Source organism: Monoraphidium neglectum (assembly GCF_000611645.1).
Source record: "Monoraphidium neglectum strain SAG 48.87 unplaced genomic scaffold scaffold00487, whole genome shotgun sequence".
Lineage (NCBI taxonomy): Eukaryota > Viridiplantae > Chlorophyta > Chlorophyceae > Sphaeropleales > Selenastraceae > Monoraphidium > Monoraphidium neglectum.
Genome location: NW_014013141.1, coordinates 1 through 17,989, shown reverse-complemented (window position 1 = coordinate 17,989; position 17,989 = coordinate 1). Strand labels below are relative to the sequence as shown.

Below are 17,989 nucleotides of genomic sequence, written 5' to 3'. Positions count from 1 at the left end.
CCCCACTCCCCCACAGGGCACCACCGCGCCGCGGCTGCTGAGCAGCAAGCCCCTCTACCTACAGGTGGCGATTCACGTCACCCGCCACTGACGACGGGGGGTACATGCGGGCAGCTGTGGGGAAGCCGCTCAGGAGCCCGGCCCAACTGCCATTCTGTCGTACCCTCAATCTGCTGCGCGCGCGGGACGTTGCTTCTCTCCGACTTCAAGACAAGTTTTTCCTGAGCCCTAGCACTTATGCGACTTCCGAGGCAGGGGCTGCAGGCAGTCGTCGTTGACTACTCTCAATGCGCAGTGCTTGCAGTCGGCGCGACGCGTCACAACCCCACTGCCTGATGCGCTGTGCCAGCTGATTTTCAATCTGCAGTGCACTTGTAATAGTGTGGTGGTGTGTTTACCCGGGCACAAACCTGTCCGCCTCTCACCAAGTTGCGTGCACTACTGCGGCCCCAAGGGCTGCCACAGGAACCCACCATCACAAATGCTTTGATTTCTCAGCCGTGGTTACTCAGCCCGCCCTGACCAGTTACTCAGCCTGCTCCCTGACTGCTTCCTCAGTCACCCACGCTTGAGCGCGTCACCGCGAAGCCAGCTGCTCCAGCTCCCGCGCAGCAGCCGCGACAGCGTGCAGCGACCCGGTCACGCACATCACCGGCGCCGCCCCGCCCCCGGCGCCCCCCGCGCGCTGGTGGGCGAGCGCCGCGACCTCGCGCCGCGCGCGCTGCAGCGCCGCCACCACGCCCGCCTGGATGAGCTCGCGGCACCTGAAGGGCGGGCCCGATGACGTCATCGCCGCCGCCTGCCAGTGCGCCGCCAGCGTGCCTGCGAGTGGGCGACAAGAAGATGGAGATCTTGCGGGGCGCTCAGGCGGGCGGTGCCTGCATATGCCTCGTCGACAGGGTCAGCTGAGTAGGCCCGGACGGAAAGGAGCTCCCCATCTCTGCAGCCCTAAGCAGATTATCTCAGGCCCCACAGAGTGCAAAAGCACGCCCCGAACCGACTTCCGCGCATGCGCGCGCGCCAGGGCCGCCCACCTGGCGGCGCGCTGCGCTGGCTGCTGCCCGCCACGGGCACCGACGTGAACACGACCGCCCCGGGCCGCGCGGCCCGGAGCGCCGCGAGCACCCCGGCGTGCTGCTTGTCGGCCGCCATCGCGACCACCAGCGCCAGCGGCGCCGGCGGCGGGAACGCCTCCCGCAGCGCGGCGGCGAGGGCGGCGGCGGACTCGGGGGTGTGGGCGCCATCAAGAACGATGTACGGTTCCTGCTGCTGCTGCTGCTGCTGCTGCTGCTGCTGCTGGTCGTCCGAGGTGGCCGCGGTTGCCTGCTGGAGCCTCAGCACCTGGAAGCGCCCCGGCAGCGCCGCGCCCTCGAGTCCCGCGCGTATGGCGGCGTCCGGCACGCGCCACCCCTGTTCCCGCAGCTCCAGGGCGGCCGCGACCGCGACCGCCGCGTTGGCGCGCTGGTGGGCGCCGACCATCGCCATCTGCACCCCCTCCAGGCGCAGGGCGGGCGTTGCTGCCGCAACCGCCGACGCCGGCGCCGCGTCTCGGCCCCAGGCGGATGCGTCGGGTGACGCCACAACATCTACCGCCTGCCTGGCCAGGTGCCACCCCGGCCCTGCCGCGACGCACACCGGCCCCGCCGCCTCCACCGCCACCGCCGCGCCCGCGTCGACGGCGGGCGCAGCGCCCACACGTGCGGCCGCAGCGCGCAGCGCGGCGGCCGCGGCCGCGTGCGGCTGGGCGGCGAGGATGATTGGGCGCCCTGGCCTCGCGATCCCGGCCTTGGCTTCTGATATGCTCTCCAGGCTGCCCCCGAGTGCCTCGACGTGGTCCCAACCGATCTGAGTGATCACCGCCGCCTGCAGCTTCCCGGCAGGTGCCACGTTGGTCGCGTCGGTGGCACCCCCCATGCCGGCCTCGACCACCGCCACGTCAGCGCCCGCTTCCACAAAGTGGCGCAGCGCCATCGCTGTGACCGCCTCAAAGTGTGTCGGCGGCGCAGCCAAGTGGCCCGCTTCCATTGCGGCCGCCGCCGCGGCGCGCGCGGCCGACGCGAGCCCCGCAAACTCGGCCTCACTTATAATCTCCGGCTGCCGCGGCGGCCCGCCGCCGGCCACGCTGCCGGCGCCGTCGCCTCCCGCGGCCCGCGCCGGGGGCGCCGACGGCGGCGAGCCCGAGCCGGGGGTCTGAATGCGCTCCCGGATCGTGTGCATGTGGGGGCTCGTGTAGACGCCGACCCTCAGCCCGGCAGCACGCAGCATCCCGGCCAGCATGGCGGCGACGGAGCCCTTGCCCTTGGTGCCGGCGATGTGGACTACATCCAACCGCTCCTGAGGGTCCCCCAACGCCGCCAGCAGCGCCCGCATGCCAGCCAGGTCGAACCGCCCCCGCGGCGGCGCCGCGGCGCCCGCCGGCGCGGGCGCGGGCGCGCCGCCGTCGGCGGCGCTGCTGCTGCCGGAGGCGGCTGGGGTGGCGGCCGCCACCTGTGTTGGCATGCCCGAGGCCTCGTGATTCACCAGGCCGGCCAACCACTCCAAACCGCCGCCATCATCGCCGCCGCCGCCGCTGCCCGCCGCCGAGCCCGAGGCCCGTACGCCGAGCCACGGACCGCTGCCGACGATGCTGCCGCCGAGCGCCGGCCACCGGGCCACCATTGCCGCTGCCGCCGGCGTCGCTGACCACACCCTCAGCATGCTGCGCCGGGTAGCGCGCAGTGCGCGCCCGCCGCCGCTGCTGCTGGCGCTGCCACTGCCGCTGCCGCCCGGGCCCCGTCTGGGGGAGGCTTCCTTTATTGCAGCCGCTGCTCTTGTTTTGGCACGCTGCTCGCCAGAAACAATACCGACTTCAACGCGTGTGCGTTGGATGGTTGAATCGCTTCACCAGGCGGACAGCAGGCTGGCGGCCACCAACGCCGCGAGGGCGGCCAGCACCCAGCCTGCGCTGGCTATGAAGTCCGCGTGGCGGACCGGCGGCCACGAGGGGTCCAAGGGCTGGGAGATGGCAGCAGCGCGGGGGAAGGATTGAAACAGGGCCAGACGGAGGGGTTTAACAATCAGCATCGCGGGGGGCGAAGAGGGGGGAGGTGTCGAGGTCAAGCGCCTGCACGAATCGTGGCGTGATGTGTGAGAGTCACGAAAACGTGCCCTGCGCAGCCCCAAGGACCCCCTCCCCGCCCCCGCGCGCTGCTCAATTGCAAGCTCGAGTGCAGGAGCCCGCGCAGCTGCCTGGGTATCCCCTCCCTGACCCCTCGTATTCCGCCCCCCACCTTGCGGTATGCCCTGCTGAGGGGCGAGGCGATCCAGCCGTTGGGGTACACCGCCTCTGCAGCAGCTGCGGCGCCTGCGGCCCCCGCGCTCACGCCCACGCGCCCGACCTCCTCCGCGCCCTCCAGCGGCTGTCCCTGGAACTCCAACCGCTCGACTGCCCCTGGTGGCAGGCGGCACGCCTCCTCGATTCGCGCCTGATTTTGGCAAGGCGATGGCGTGCGCGAGGTTGGGGTGTGCGCAGGCACAACTCGGCACACGGGCGGGGCGTTAACACCAGTCGCAGCTGTGGCCGATTTTGAGCAGGTGGGACAACGGTTGTTTGGTGGGGCACTCGTGCTCGTGTAGCGCAGGCAGTCGCCGGCAGCTGTGTGTATGTCAACTCCTCGTGTGCCGCCAACCGCACCTGCAGCTGTTGTGCAGTCCCTGCTGATGCGTCAAACGGCACACGCACGATGCAGCTGCAAAGGGTTGATTGGCAGCAACGGGTATTGCTGATATTCATCGACACAGAGTGGCTGTTGACAGCGGCGCGCAGGTGCCGCACGTGCAGCCCGCCCGCAGCGTTGGCATCAGACGCCGGCTCACCTGCTTGCTGAAGTCTTCACAAGTGCCGCGACCTCTGCCATGTACACACTCCCAGGTTGTCAGATATACCCCGTGCTGCTCTCCTTGCTGCCTCACTCGCGATCTGGAACGTCACTAGGGCAATGTGATATGTATTACGAATAATTGCAACTTGAGTTTCAGGTATGACGGTCCGCAATCCCGATCGGTATTCCATCAGCAAGACTCAAGCTTGTCACCCGGCGTCCCTCTAGAGCCCCTTCAAGATCCTGAAGGTCGAGCCTATGCGAGAATCGCGCACGCCTCCAGCAGATTCTTTTGGTCCCTGGAGAGCGTAGCACCTTTCAAGGCTTTGGTTGAGGCTTGGAACTGACATCTTCGCAGTTGCGGGACGCTCACCTGTAATGCAGTCCCAATGTTGCGCAACAAACCCTAGATTGAACGGATCTCGGCCGCTCGTGGCCGTGGGATGCCGCCATACGCCACACCCTGCGGCCCCGGCCACTGCCCTGCCACTCCAGCCAGCCTGCAGCAAACAGAGCTGCAGCAGCGGCAGCGGCGGCGGCAGCGGCAGCAGCAGCAGCAACGTGCAGAAGCGCAGGCCGCGCGTGTCGTTTGCAGCGGCCGGCGCCGCGCCGGTGTCTGTGTTGTTTGACCTGGACACCGTCGTGGCTGGCCTGGATGTGATCTTGACCACGTGCGCGTTCGATGCTGCGAAGGCGCAGTGGGGGCCAGCCACGGTGGTGGGCAGTGCGGCCGCATATGTGCCGACCATGCGGCGGCTGCTCAACTGCACAGAGGCGCCGGAGGAGGCGGCGCTCCTGATCCGGCTCTGCGCCGACGAAGGCATCATCGGTGGGGGTGGTGTGGGGGTCAATGGGCCTGCAGGGGCTGCTGTGAGGGGTCCCCCGGAATCGTAACGATCAAGAACAGCAGCGTGACAGAGTAAGTGGGGTGTAGCAGGTTGTTTGCACAATCTACGTAATGCCGCTGGGGCCACGGAGCCCACCCGAGATTGATAATCACAATCTGATGGTAGTCGCTGCCTGAGGCGCCCTCGCTGCATGAACAATTCCACGCCGCGCGGCCAACAGGCGCGCGCAGCACCGCGGGCCGCGAGGGCCCGGTGGTTGGGCGCGCGGTGCGGCGCAGCAGCAGCAGGCCGCTCCTAGTGGCGGAGGTACAGGAGCACTGGTGCGCGGGGAGGTGTCCATTCGAATGGAATGTACACCGTCGGGGTGGGCAGAGGAAGCAATGGCTTCAAGCTCTGCGCAGCGCAGCCCCCCTAGCCGCTGCGGAGCGGTGCCTGATGCCTCTCGCGCCACCGATACGCGGCCTGCGGACTGTGCCTTGCGCCTGCCGCGCTCCCCACGACTCGGCAGGGCGTGCGACGTGCGCGCGGCGTGCCTGGTGCGGTGGAGCCGCGAGGCGGGGGTCGATGCGGATGCGCTGCAGTCGGAGCTCCGGCGGCGCTACACGGCTGCCCTGGAGTCGTACCCAACGCAGATCTGTGCGGAGGGGCCCGGGCAGGCAACAGGCAGCAGCGGCATCGGAGGCGGCGAGGGGGAGGACGGGGCGTGGGCGTCACTGCGGCCGTGCGGGCGCGTATCCGATGCGATCAACAACAGCACGGTCCCGGTGCAAGTCGCGTCTGTGTATCCGCATCACATAACGGAGGCCGCGCTGCGGCGAGCAGGCATTCGCAGCGGCGGCGGCAGCGGCGGCGGCGGCGGCGGCGGCGGCGGCGGCGGCGGCGGCGGCGGTGGGCGCGTGGGTGTGCTGCAGGTCGCGTCGCTTGAGGCGGCGGCCGAGAGCGCAGCGGCGGCTGCTGCGGCCGCGGGCCGGGAGTTGCACCTGGTTGTGGATCGGCTGGGCAGGGCGGAGCGGCTGCGAGAGCGGCTGCTGCTGCAGCCCGCAGCCGCCAAAGCTTCCGCGCTGGCCCGCGGCGCGGCCGGCGGCAGCAGCGGCAGCGGCAGCATTGGTGCTGGCGGCGGCGCGAGGGCGTGGCCTGCGCCGGCTGTAGCGGTGCACGTGGCGGACTGGTGCTGCAGCACCGCGTCCCAGCGGGCGGCGGCGGGGGCGGGGCTGCTTGGTGAGCACCGGCTGGCAGAGCTGCTGGGCTGCGGGGACTCGCCCCTGGTGATGGACGGCGTCGCGTGGCGCTGACGGGGCCAAGAGTGTGCGCTGCTTGTGAACGCGTATTCCCTGCCAGTGGCAGGGTTTGCTGCTGCTGGTGGTGTGTCCCTGCTGTGCGCCGAAGGGCAGCCTTTCAGAGTTTCCTGCTCTGCGATGTTGCGCGTGCACGTGACTGCAGCAAGCTTGATGCTGGCAGGCTGCTATGTGTGGCCAGGCCGGTTGCTTAGCAACTGGGTTTTTGTGACGGCTTGCCATGGATGAGCTTCTTTGTTACCATGAGAGTTGTGCTCTGTTGCGAAGCGGTGCACAGCGGGATTCACGGCCGGGGCGCTGCATGCAAAGCCAGAGATAAAACCAACAGTCTTGCGCTGACCATCAAGTTGCCAGCTCAGGGAAGCTGATCAATTCCAAGGGGGCGCAGCACCCCACACAATGTTCTGAAAATGGCAGCTGCCCAAAAATGCGTGGCTGTCTGGACACCAAAATACCAGGCTGGGGGTCATAAGACCCTTGCTACCGCGGAATGAAGTTGGCACCAAACCCAGCACGAATGCACATTTTGGGGACGGGCTTGTATACACTTGTGGGTCATGCACCTCCAAAGTGCTGGGTGGTTGATACTGGTACTGGAGCGGTTTGGTGGGCTGTTGGGATGTCCCCCTGTGCATGGTTGAGATATCTCTACACCCCACAGGGGTAACTTGCCAAAACGGAATCGCCTTGCATTTATGAATTTTTCTTGTTGCGTGCCTGCACCATGCGCTGGTCCCTGGACTTCCGGTGATGAAGTTGCTGCAGTTCGTCATGCATTTACTCATGCTGCTGGTGATGCCTTGAGTGCAACCGAAGGCTAGTGCTGCAAGCATACAAGCTGTTTGGGTCGTGATGAATCTTTGTATGAATATATGCAAAAATCTTCGTATCGTATCATGCATGCACTGACGAGGGTTCGATTACCGAGGGGCAGAGTGGTCACCACCGTAGACACCGCACACGGCAAATGTGGCAGGCAGCAGTGTGCTCAAAGCGATTGGGGTATCCCGCCCATACCCATGCCTATGTTTGTATGATTTCGTATTATTACTGTATCACACGCTCGGAAATCGCCCGGCATCAATCCCTTCGAAGCCAGGACCCGCGTGTCGCCCACGGATCAGACCGTGGGACGCTCAAAGGGTCTCGTCAGTCATGCTGGACCCCCCCACGTTGCTGCGGTGGGCGCTGGCCGTGTGGGCGCTCGCCGCGACGAGTGTGACCGGCGCAGCGCTCGCCACCCCTGGCACGCGTGCGCCAGCTGCATCTGCCTCTGTGGCGTGGGCGGTCCAGGTGTCGGACCTGCACATCAGCCGCTTCAAGCACCCGGCTATCGCGCCAGACCTAGTGGCATTTGGGGAGTCTGTGCTCGCCGCGCTGCGCCCGTCGGCGCTGCTGTTGACGGGGGACCTGGTCGACGCCAAAACCGCCAGCCAGGAGGGCAGCCAGCAGTACCCCCAAGAGTGGCAGGTGGGCGACGCTGCCTGGAAGCTGTGCCGGGGGCCGCCGGGTGCGAGGGGGCCCGCAGGCAGGGGCGCACGGGTGCGAGAAGGGCGGAGCGGATTCATGGGCGCACGCCCCTCTGGTCCCTTTCGGCCCACCGCATGGACGTGCGGAATGAAACACAGTGCGCTGATGCCGCTTCACGCCCTCCGCTGATATCTCGAACAGGCATACGCCGCCGCCTGGCGTGGAGCGGCAGCTGCCGCGGGGCTGGACGCCTCTCATGTCATCGACATGCGCGGCAATCACGACGTGTTCGATGCAGCGAGGGGGGAGCCCTCTGGGGCCGACCGCTTCGCAGAGAGCTCCGCCACCGCCGCCGCGCTCGGCGCGGCGGGCGCGGCCGCGCGTGTGCGCGTGACTGAGATCTCGCCGCGGCTGGTGGTGCGGCTGGGGGGCGACGCGGACGCGGACGCGGGCGCAGCAGCGGTGACCGCGCAGGATGGGGACCGCGGTGGTGGCAGCTGCCCTGCGGCTGTGCTGATAGGAGTGGATGCGACCCCAGATGTGCGGATGTACGGCTACACGTGAGCTTGAGGGGAGGGGGTGGGTGTGGGAGGGGCGGTGCTGGGCTTGTCAGGGGGTTGCGATGGCGGCGCGTAGCCCGTGGCCGGCGACCTCACCTGGGGCCTAGGAGGCCCAGAGGCGGCCCGGTCTTGCAGTGCGTTGCCACATTGCCGCGCCTCCTTTCCACCCCCACCTGTCGAACAAGCGTGCCTCACCATAACAACCACCATTCAATGCTGCTGCCTAACATTGACTGCTGTATCCTCACCGAACGACCCTCAGCAACTTCTTCGGCGTCATCAACGCCACAACCCTCGGGGAGGTGCAGGCGGCGCTCGACGCCGCCCCCGGTGGCCCCGGCGACGCGCGCTGCGGTGGCGCCGCCGCCTCCGCCGCACCCTCACTTTTGGCTTCACCATCATCATCACCAGCAGCAGCAGCAGCAGGAGCAGGAGCATCATCATCATCATCAGCAGCAGCAGCAGCAGCAGCAGCAGCACCAGCAGCAGCAGCAGCACCAGCACCAGCACCAGCACCAGCACCAGCAGCACCAGCACCAGCACCAGCACCAGCACCAGCAGCTCCCCCTCCTCCGCCGCCGCCGCCGCGGCTGAGCTATACCCACTACCCCCTCGGCACTATCGCGTCAGCGCCGCGTCCGGGGCTGCCCGGCTCGGGCGGGCGCGCGCTCGCCCGGCTGCTCGCGCGGCGCGGCGTGGCCGGCCACCTGAGCGGGCACCTCCACTCCCTGGCGGGCCGCTTCATGTACGCGCGACACCGTTTTCCTGCCGAGCGCAACGCCGGCGACGGTGGCGCGGGCATGTCCGACACCCTGGCTGAGTTTGAGGCGGGGGACTGGAAGTTGGAGAGGCGGTGGCGGCTGCTGGCGTTCGACGGGCAGGGCGTGGTCGTCGCGGATTACGACTTCAAGGGCGGCCGCGTCCACAGCCTGGAGCGCTCCGCGTCGGTGCGAGTCGCCGCCGCCGCCGCCGCCCTGCGACATCCAGTGCCTGATTGTAGCCGCCAGGGCATCCTGGGGTTGTCTGAAGCTGCCATCGTAGGGGCGCTCCCTCAATCAGGCACAGGCTGAGTGCAGGGCGATCGCATTCAACAACCCTGTGCCCCCACCAACCGCCCTGCACCCCCCCCCAATCGCAATGCACAGGTCGCTTCGCACGTTGTCGTCGTCACAGCCGCGTCAGTTGCGGCCAACGGCGGCCCCCCCGCCCCTGCCGCGCCGCCCAATGTGCGCGCGCTCGTGCTGCCCGTGGATCTGGCGGCGCCTGCAGTGGCGCACGCGGCGCTCAGGTGGCAGTGCGGCGCTGCGCCGGGGCGCGGCACGGCGGCAGCCGGCGAGGTGCCCTTGCAGGAGGGCACAACCCACCTGGCTGTAGCAGAGGCGGCCCAATCCCCTGCGCAGGGGGGGCGGCGGCAAATGAAAACAGGCGGCGTCCGCGGCGACGAGGGTGATGGTGGCAATGCGGCCGGGCGGGACGCGCGACTGCTGTATGTCGGGACGCTCGTTGGCGGCGCCGCAGCTGCGTGCGGCTCGCGGCTGTGGGTGCAGGTAAGGGCGCCCCGGACTCCGATCAGTGGGTGGTGCGGGCCGCAACAGATGGCTGCTGCAGAATTCTGGCGGGAAGAGGCTCAATCACGCCGCAGTGCAAGCACCCAGGTCCTCGCGCAGCCGTCCAGCTGCAGTCGTTTCATCCCATCCAAAACCTCCCAACCCCCCAGGCCGTGGTGACGGACGCCGCCGGCAACACCTCCGCCTCATCCTGGCGCGAGGCCGCGCGCAGCCCCGACGCAGCCGCCGGGGCACACGCTGCGGGTGCGCCCCCGCTCACGCGCGCCATCGGCGGCGCTGCACCCAGCACGGGCTCAAGCTGGCGACGTGTTGGCAGCACCGGCTAGACTTTGCTCAGCCCGCAGCTCTGAATACGGCCCCCTCACACTGCAACACCTCGACCCCAAGTTAGCCGCCCGATACAGCCACGCACCCACTCGCCCCTCCGCGGCCGCAGGCTTCGAGGGGCAGTCCGCGCTGGAGCGACCCGGGCTGCGCGCCGCCCTCATGATCGCCCCCCTGGACTGGCCGCTCGTGACCCGCCTTGCTGAGGTGGCGGGGTGGGCGTTCCATTTGGTTGTCCTGATACTGCTTCCCAGCTGCCTCGCGGGGCCCATTCTCTCCGTCCACGCCCGCCTGGCGCAAGCGCTGCCGCTGACCCCTGGCTGTGCTGGGCGCCGTTGCGGCGCGGCGTTGGCGCGGCGGGCGGGCAGCGGCGGGGAGAGCGGCGGCCTGGCTGCGTTGGGGGCGGCGGACGAGGGGTCGGTGGTGGCGGCGGGGCCGAGAAGGCAGGGGGGCGGCGGCAGCTGCGGGTTGGCGGCCGTCAAGGGGGTGGTCGTGAATGGTGGCCGTCTCATCCTGCTGCTGTGCCTCTGGCCCGTCAAGGTGAGGGTTTTGGTAGAGCCTAGACAGGCAGTCCTCGTATCAAGCATGTGTTGGGTGAGTGGAAACGATTATTTGCCACGCTTGTCTCAAGGCCTCACCATCAGCGACTTCACTGAAGCATACACTGGTTCCCCTGCCCCGGCTTGCCATCCTGACCACCAGCGATACCGTACCCACCGCCCACGCTGCCCTCCGCCCCCTCCAAAACCGCCCCCCCCCCCTTCCCCCCCAGACGATGGCAGAGTTCTGGGCCCGCACCAACGCCGTCGGCCCCGGCTGCCTCGCCGCGGCGCTGGCCTTCAACTTGCTGCTGCTCACGGGCCCCTGGCACCTGGCTCACCTCAGCGGCGGCGAGGCCGGCCTGGGGGCGCTCTTCCCCTGGGGCCTGCTGATGCGGCCGGCGGGTGGCGGGTTTATGGTGTACGAGTGCGCAGACCCGTCGATCCCGGGGATGGTGTTTATCTGGGTGGCGTTGGTGCCCCTGACCGTCTGGCTGGTGAGCAGAAAATTCAAAGAGTGTGTGTGTGGGGGGGTGACTTGCAAGAAGGTTGCTACGCTGCACAAGCGAACATTGTGCAGGTGCGGCGGAACAAACGGCTGCAAATACCACTCGCTTTCGATCTACTGGCGGGCATCAAGCCGGACATGTCATTCGGGCTGATCAACCATCCCCGTCGCACCCTCCTCCAAGGCGCTCGTCTCCAACACCTATGCGCGCGACGACCGCAAGCCTGCGCCGGCCTGGGCCACCGCCCTCGTCTCCGCAGCCCTGCTGGTGCCCGCGGCACTCTGGGTGAAGCTCGCGCTCCGCCTCGGTCTCACCTACGGCCCCTCTGCGCTGCTGGTGTCTCCGTTCATCGGCTGGGTCCCGCCGCTCGCGCTCTGCTGGCTGCTGCTGTCGTGGCGGCGGCCGTCAGTCGCGGCGGCGCCGCTCGCGCAGCCTAATCTTGCACCGACAACGGCAGCGCGGGCGGACGCGGGGCGGTCTGCGGGCCCTGGGCTTCCTGAGGGCACGCAGGGCGAGGCTTGCGCCCTGCTCAGCCGCGTCTCATCGCACCGCAGCAGTCAGCTCGAAAGTTGAGTCTGACTACGTGCGCTCGGTGTGGGGCACGCGTAAGACCTGGCAGATGCCAGTGCGCACTGTTCCTTTTCGTGCCCTCCAGCCCTTCAATTTCTCTCGCTTGACACTTCGTGGCACACTTTGCTAGCTCAGCGGCGACATTTATTCACATGGTGACGTGGCGCATTGCCCTTCTCGACAAGCCACACATCAGTGTGCAGCAGACCTTTGTTGCACACACGTGCGCGCGCACACGCGCTGCATGCTGCTGGTGTGTCATGCAGCGGCGAGCGGGCCCCTGTGGAGCTGGCGTATCCAACGAAGACTGCACTGAAAGGCTTGGCAAGGTGCCACCTTGGCAGTGCCAGCAGGCTGGGCAGCGCGCATGTGTTGCAATTAATGCGGGGTGTGCGCGGCAGGCGCTGCATTACTAATGGCTAGCAGCCACCCGCGTTAGCTTCAGGGTTGTATGTGTTTTGAAAAGTTGGGGAGGCGCTGCACGTGTTTGAAACGCACGACTATTCCACCGCACATGCCTAGCTGGTGCCCAAGAATCAGCTGCCTCGGCTTAAGGGCTACTGCTGGCAGGTGCTAGTAGCGCCACTGCAAGCGAGCTGCGGCGCAAAACTGGCACGTCTTTGCAGAGGAGTGCATCAGCACCAGGCTTTTCAAACTTTCACGTCTGTGGATCATGTACAGGTTTGGACTCGGCCCGACTCCTTGCCACCCTGTGGCTGATGGGTGTGATGTGTTGTAAGGGCGGTGCCCTTCACAGATAGCGCAACGGCCAGAGCCACTCCCACGCCGACATCCTGGGTGCTGCACGCCGCAGCAGCGCACAGGCAAACCAAGAAAGGGATGGTGTAATGCAACAGGATTATGTTGTTACACCCCTCAGCAGAATGATGTGTCAGGTTTATACACGTGGGGCGCGCGGGTGCCGCTGCTGTGAGATCACGGGTTTGACGACGAGAGTAATGGGTGGGGCCGAGGCCGGGCGGTTGGCGAACGTACCGGCGGCGTGTGTCGGGGATCTATCGGCGCGAGCTGGTGCAGGTGCACGTGTGGCCCGCAGGCAGCTAAGCAGCTGTCTGTGTGAGGGAAAGGTGCGGGTGACCATGCATTGCAATCCTGGGTGATGCTGGGTGATGGTTTGAGGGCTGGCAGGGGACGGGGGCCAAGTGCATGTTGGGGCTATTTCAGGCACACTGACGTAGGCGGGTGGAGACCTGCAGGCGCGCTGCCAGGCGGCTGAGGAGGGCGAGGAGCAACCGCGCACACAGTAGCGCCTGTCCGAAGGCTGGGAGTGCACCAGTGCGGGCGCGGCCGCCAGCTACGTAGAAGGTTGGTGTATGAGTGGAGGAGGGGGCTGGCACAGGATCAAGCCTCAGCTGGTGTGCTGCTGTGCAGGCTGACGCTCCGCTGCGTGTTGAGAAAATCCGAGCGGCCACAGAAATTCATGTGCACAGCCAGCTCCCACCCCTCTCGCAGAGTATTGCTTACCTGCCGCGGTCATGGCCACAGCACCGTATTCCATGAAAATACAGCCGTATTCACAAGGTGTCTGCAGCCGTGCAGCGGCGCAGCGGCACAGCATCAACCGCGCAGTGTCGTCGGTGTCGCACAGGCGCATCAACAAGCAGTTCGAACGTGGTCAAAAGCGACGAAGCCATGCGGTGCTGTTGCTCCTAGACAACGAAGCCATGCGGTGCTGTTGCTAGCGCAGGAAGGATCGATTACACATCATCGCTACTTCAACTTTCGTTATGGACCGCCTTCTTGGCGAGATCGCAAGCGCACTGGCAGTGCGCCAGCGAAATGCCGCGGCCTTAGAGCGCCTGTATAAGGAGCTCGAAAAGACACGAAGCGTTTCCATGGAGCGGCTTCGCGAGGGCTTGGACAGCATCAGCCCCGCAGTGTTTGTGCATGTCATGGACTCGCTGTTTGTGCGCCGGGGCAGCGCGAGCGGTGAGGGCGGTGCGCGACAACGTGCCACCAATGCAGCCGCCGGCAAATTGGAGGTGGGTGCCTTCAAATGCGCCCCGCGCCCTGCTGCACATGAGCAGCCCGCGCGGCGGTGATTGGGCAACCGCCACGCCCAGCCACGAACTGCGGCAGTGGATGAGGACTTGACCTGCCGCCAACTTCTCATAATTTCGAATCGATTCGAAACCCTCTCGGTGTCATCTTTTACAGCCATGATTTTCGACCCTCCATGGCAGGACGCCGTGCTCAACTTGCTGCATTTCGCGGCTCTCCCCAGCAACCTCTCGTCCGAATGCCTCCGCGCCCCCAACAGCGGCGCCGCCGCCGCCGCGGCCGCCGCAAGCGCGCGCGCGGACGCGGAGGCACGCGCCGCGGGCGTGTATGATGATGGCGGAGGCTCCCTCGGGCTCCCGGCTAAGTCGCGCGTGCTGCTTCTCAACCATACGGTCATGGCAACCTTGGACCTGGACAGCCCCGCCGCGCTGCCCGCCGTCGCAGCCGTGCTGCGCACGCCCGGCGCGCCCGAGGCGCTGCTGCGCGCCGGGCTGCTGCCGAGCGTGCGGCCGGGGCGCGGGGGCGGGGGCGGGCCGCCGTCGCCGGACTGGTCGGACCCGTTCTGGCCGTTTGTGAGGCTGGCGCATTTCATATCCAGCACTGCGGAGCGCGTGGGCGACGGCTCGCTGCAGCTGGACGCCGCCGGCCACGCCGCGCTCGCCGAGTGGGCGCCGGCGCTGTCGCGCGTCGACGGTCTGCTGATCGACGTCATCTGCGCCCGCCTCACGCAGGGCGCGGCGCGCGCGGAGCCCGCCGCGCAGCTGGCCGCGCTGCTGCTTCGCTTCTGCGACGCCTCGCAGCCGGCGGCGCCCCTCGGGGGCACGCTGGTGGCGCGCGCGCCGGGCCTCCTCCTGGTGCTCTCGGAGCACGCGCACCATCCGGCCGCGACGTCCGCGACCCAGGCCCTGGTCTGGCGCGCCACGGCGACCCTGCTCTCCTCCGAGTGCCGCGCCTTGGTCGTCGCCAAGTGCGCGAGGGACCTCGCAAAGCACGCGCTCGCGTTCCTCGGCCGCCCCGCCCGCTGGGGCGCCGCCGCCGGCGCCGCGGCCGCCGCAGGCCGCGAAGATCTCACGCACGCTGCCAACTTGGCCACCGCGCTCAACGCGGCCTGCAAGGCGCTCTGGCAAGTGGCGCGCTCGGACCTGGAGGCCGTTTCCGGCGGGCGCCTGCCGGGCAGCTGCGTCGCCGCGGTGCCTGGCGCGGCGGCGGCGCTCGTGGCGGGGGCGCGCGCGTGGCTGGCGGCGGCGCGGGCGGGGGGCGACGCCCTGGAGAAGACGGGTGCGGGCGGGGCCCACGCGCGCCTGTGCGCGACAGTCGCGTTGGTGGCAGAAGCCGAAAGCAATGCCAGCCGTGCAACGGGCGGCGGCGGCGGGGGCGGCGGACACGTAGGGGGAGGAGGAGGAGGAGGAGCAGGCGCAGGCGGCGGTGATGACGAGGACAGCGCATGGCTGGGCGCACTGCGGCGCCTCGGCGCGCTGCCGCTGCTGGCAGCTGCGCTGGCCGTGCCTAGGCTCGACAGCAGGCACGGCGCCGACATCGCTTTGGCTGTGGCAGCGCTGCTGTACGGGTGCGAACAGGGGCAGCAACCAGCGGCGTGGGCGGAGGCCAGCGCGGCGGCTGCCACGGATGCGGCGGGCCTGCGGTGGCGCATCTGGACATCGCTATTGGATGCACCAGGCCGAGACGGCCTCGTTATGATGATGCGGCTCTGCAGGTTTCGGTGGTGCTGCAGGGGTGACATGGCCGCCGCGCCCTTCGCGCTGTCGTTCGTCGCCCAGTGCACGTATATGTGCACGCAGCCAAGAGCGTCAGAGGCTGCGGCGGACCTGCTTTGGGACGTTGAGGCGTGGGCGGCGAGGGAGTGGGCAGAGTCCAGCGGCAGCGGCAGCACTAGCACCAGCGGCGACAGCGGCGACGGCAGCGGCAATGACGCCGCCGCAGGCGGGCGCATCGGTGGCGTCGAGGGGGCGCGCACTGAGCCCACTCAGTGCGGCGGCCTTCCGGGTCGCACCCCGCAGGGAGAGCAAACGGGAGCGGCGCCGATGGCTGACGTGTTGCGTGCAGAGCGCGCGCTGGAATTGCTGCTGCGCTGGGCCTCGCGGGGTGCTCGGGGAGGAGCAGGGGCTGCGCACGCGCAGTTGGTCAAAGCGGAGGTGCAAGGCGCGCTGGCGCACCTGCCCTCCAGGCGTCAGATGCCGGGGTTGTCGGGAGAGGAGGCCAGGCTTGCGCAGCAGCAGCAGCAGCAGCAGCAGCAGCAGCAGCAGCAGCAGCAGCAGCAGCCGCTGCAGGACCACCAGCAGCAGCACATGCATCAGGTGAAAGTGCAGCAGCAGTTGCAGCAGGTGCAAGAGCGGGAGCAGTTGCAGCACCTGCAACTACAGGAGCAATCCAAGCAGCAACAGAAAGAGCAGCCGCAGCAGCAGCAACCGGAGAAGTATCAAATGAAGGAGGCAGTTGCACGGCCACTTACAGCAGCATTAGCAGGGCAGCCACGCCAGCACCACGCCAGCAGCGTCGTGGGTGGGCGGCAGTCTGCTGTGTGCGCAGCGTGTGGCGCAGCCGAGGGAGTCGCAGGTGCGCGGTTGCACCTTTGCCGCGGGTGCCGCCTGGCATGGTTCTGCTCTGACGCGTGCTACAAGGGCTACTGGCCGGCGCACAAGGCGGCGTGCAGCGAGGAGCAGGCACGGCGGGCGGGGCACGCTAATACGAAGATGGGGCACGATTAGCATGCCAAAAGCTCTCTGGTCCGGTTGTTGGCTGCCATGCCTTGGTGTGTTCCCATCATTGAAATCCTTTCGAGTCTAATTCTCGTCACCACCTCCAGACAACCCCTTTCAAGTGAGGGTTGCACTGCAGCGGGTGCTATTGCTCCGGATTGTCCTTACAAACAGGCCCCAGGCAGAAGAGCAGCCCTTGCCAGAAGCGGGGCACGGCGGGACGCTGTGACAATCCTGATTCTGATCCTGATCCTGAGCCTGAGCCTGAGCCCCAAACCGCTGCCGCTTGTGGGGCCACCTCCATCACAACTCCTGCCGGCAGCCTGTGCGCGCAGCTCTTGGGGGTGCTGCAGCGCCCAAACCCTGAACCCTAAACCCTGCAAGCTATCAACGTCAACAAGGTGCATGTGGTAGCGGCCAAGTATGCGCGGCGACGAATTGCTTTGGGGCAAAGGCGGGTGCGTGGCGCCGGAGGTGCTCCTGTACATCTGCAGAGGGCGCCAAGAGAGGGGGTCGGCATGGTTGGGGTCGGGCCGACACGAGAGCCTGAGGAAGGTGGGCACCAGCACCTCCCGCGTCCTTTGGCACAGCCACACGCGCTGTATCCTGGGGCTGCTGGGCAGGCGACATGGGGTCGCGCCTGCCCCACCTTGATCAAAGTTTGAGGCCTCCCTTCAAAGGGAACGGCCACGCGTCTCACAGCTGGCAAAGCGTTGTACGATGCATGTAGTCTGATGCCTGCCCGCTCGGTCGCATAAGACACTTGGATGGGGGCGTCCTTGGGCCCGCCGATAGATGTCTCTGCGCGGCAGGCCCAGGGCCCAGCCCGAAACCGGCATGCTGCCGCTGCCTCTCGACGCCACAGCCGCATGCTGTGTGCCATGTTGTGGACCGTGAATTGCTCAAACGTGCACCTGCAGAAAGTTTGCATCGCGGCTGCCACGCCAGCAGCCGCGAAAGGGGAGTGGCCGACGCGCGTGGCCCTGACCGTCAGCAGCGCACGCAAGGTACGGCAGGCCTTCCGCGTCCCAGCGCTTGTGGGGCTGGTTGCGGTTGAGGCTTAGGACAATGCAGACGCCGGGCTTGACGCAGAAGCAGCGGCGCGCCAGGCCCTTGTCCACGGGGGGTCCTCTTGGGGTCAGAGCGCAGCATGGCACACAACGCGCCCCCCTCATGCATCATCTCATCCTGCCGGCCAGGCGGGCCGGCTGGCGCAGGCCGCTCCTCCATCATCATGTCCAGCTGCAATTAGGGGAAGGGTTTGAAGTTTGAGCAGGGGTGAAGGCAGGCACGGGCAACAAGTGTGACAGATGCATATTGGCGCCCCCTCCCCGTCGGCTCATGTGGCCAGCATCACCTCGGATTTTTGGTGTCCCCGCCGTCTAACACATGCATGCTGCCACCGCCACTGCGGCTGCACGGCGCCGTCATCTTGGCTGTGGAAGTGTCAACGAGGCATGCTTGGGGTCGTTGGCGGGCACGCAAAGCAGGCGCGCCTCAGTAGTGATATTGTACAGTACATACGCGGAGCACCGGTGGCGCCGCCGCATCCACTGCCCTCACAACCATCTGATCAAGGACAGGTTGCACCTGCAGTCGAGCCCCATGCGGGAGAGCCAGTGCTCCGATCCGGCCGCAACTTCCCTTGAACCAAAACTCAATTGAAGCACTTCCACTCCTCTGTACTCTGTACTCCAGCGGCCCTAC

At 67.5% G+C, this 17,989-nt stretch overlaps 6 protein-coding genes across 6 annotated transcripts in view; 5 read left to right on the top strand and 1 right to left on the bottom strand.

Moving 5' to 3' along the window:
• The window catches only part of MNEG_3752 (hypothetical protein), a gene marked incomplete at both ends in the record, with an annotated part of 3,724 nt that extends 3,633 nt beyond the window's left edge, over positions 1-91 (top strand). The window contains one exon of the mRNA XM_014047775.1: positions 17-91. Within this exon, the coding sequence (XP_013903229.1) occupies positions 17-91 (75 nt within the window). The remainder of the gene's footprint in view (positions 1-16) is intronic.
• Positions 92-577: 486 nt separating this feature from the next.
• On the bottom strand, positions 578-2,658 carry MNEG_3751 (hypothetical protein; the record flags this gene model as incomplete). The annotated part of the gene is made up of 2 exons (XM_014047774.1): positions 578-822; positions 1,035-2,658. 2 exons carry the CDS (start codon positions 2,656-2,658, stop codon positions 578-580), a joined length of 1,869 nt encoding a protein of 622 aa, XP_013903228.1.
• Positions 2,659-5,088: 2,430 nt separating this feature from the next.
• On the top strand, positions 5,089-6,000 carry MNEG_3750 (hypothetical protein; the record flags this gene model as incomplete). Its single annotated transcript, XM_014047773.1, has 1 exon — positions 5,089-6,000. The coding sequence occupies one exon, from the start codon at positions 5,089-5,091 to the stop codon at positions 5,998-6,000; it is 912 nt and encodes a 303-aa protein (XP_013903227.1).
• A 1,158-nt stretch (positions 6,001-7,158) lies between these two features.
• Positions 7,159-8,037, top strand: MNEG_3749 (hypothetical protein; the record flags this gene model as incomplete). Its single annotated transcript, XM_014047772.1, has 2 exons — positions 7,159-7,473; positions 7,675-8,037. The coding sequence occupies 2 exons, from the start codon at positions 7,159-7,161 to the stop codon at positions 8,035-8,037; spliced, it is 678 nt and encodes a 225-aa protein (XP_013903226.1).
• A 739-nt stretch (positions 8,038-8,776) lies between these two features.
• Positions 8,777-11,546, top strand: MNEG_3748 (hypothetical protein; the record flags this gene model as incomplete). Its single annotated transcript, XM_014047771.1, has 6 exons — positions 8,777-8,980; positions 9,179-9,580; positions 9,751-9,844; positions 10,038-10,465; positions 10,698-10,961; positions 11,157-11,546. 6 exons carry the CDS (start codon positions 8,777-8,779, stop codon positions 11,544-11,546), a joined length of 1,782 nt encoding a protein of 593 aa, XP_013903225.1.
• Positions 11,547-13,399: 1,853 nt separating this feature from the next.
• Positions 13,400-15,615, top strand: MNEG_3747 (hypothetical protein; the record flags this gene model as incomplete). The annotated part of the gene is made up of 3 exons (XM_014047770.1): positions 13,400-13,493; positions 13,722-14,843; positions 15,584-15,615. The coding sequence occupies 3 exons, from the start codon at positions 13,400-13,402 to the stop codon at positions 15,613-15,615; spliced, it is 1,248 nt and encodes a 415-aa protein (XP_013903224.1).
• Between the last annotated feature and the right edge of the window lie 2,374 nt (positions 15,616-17,989).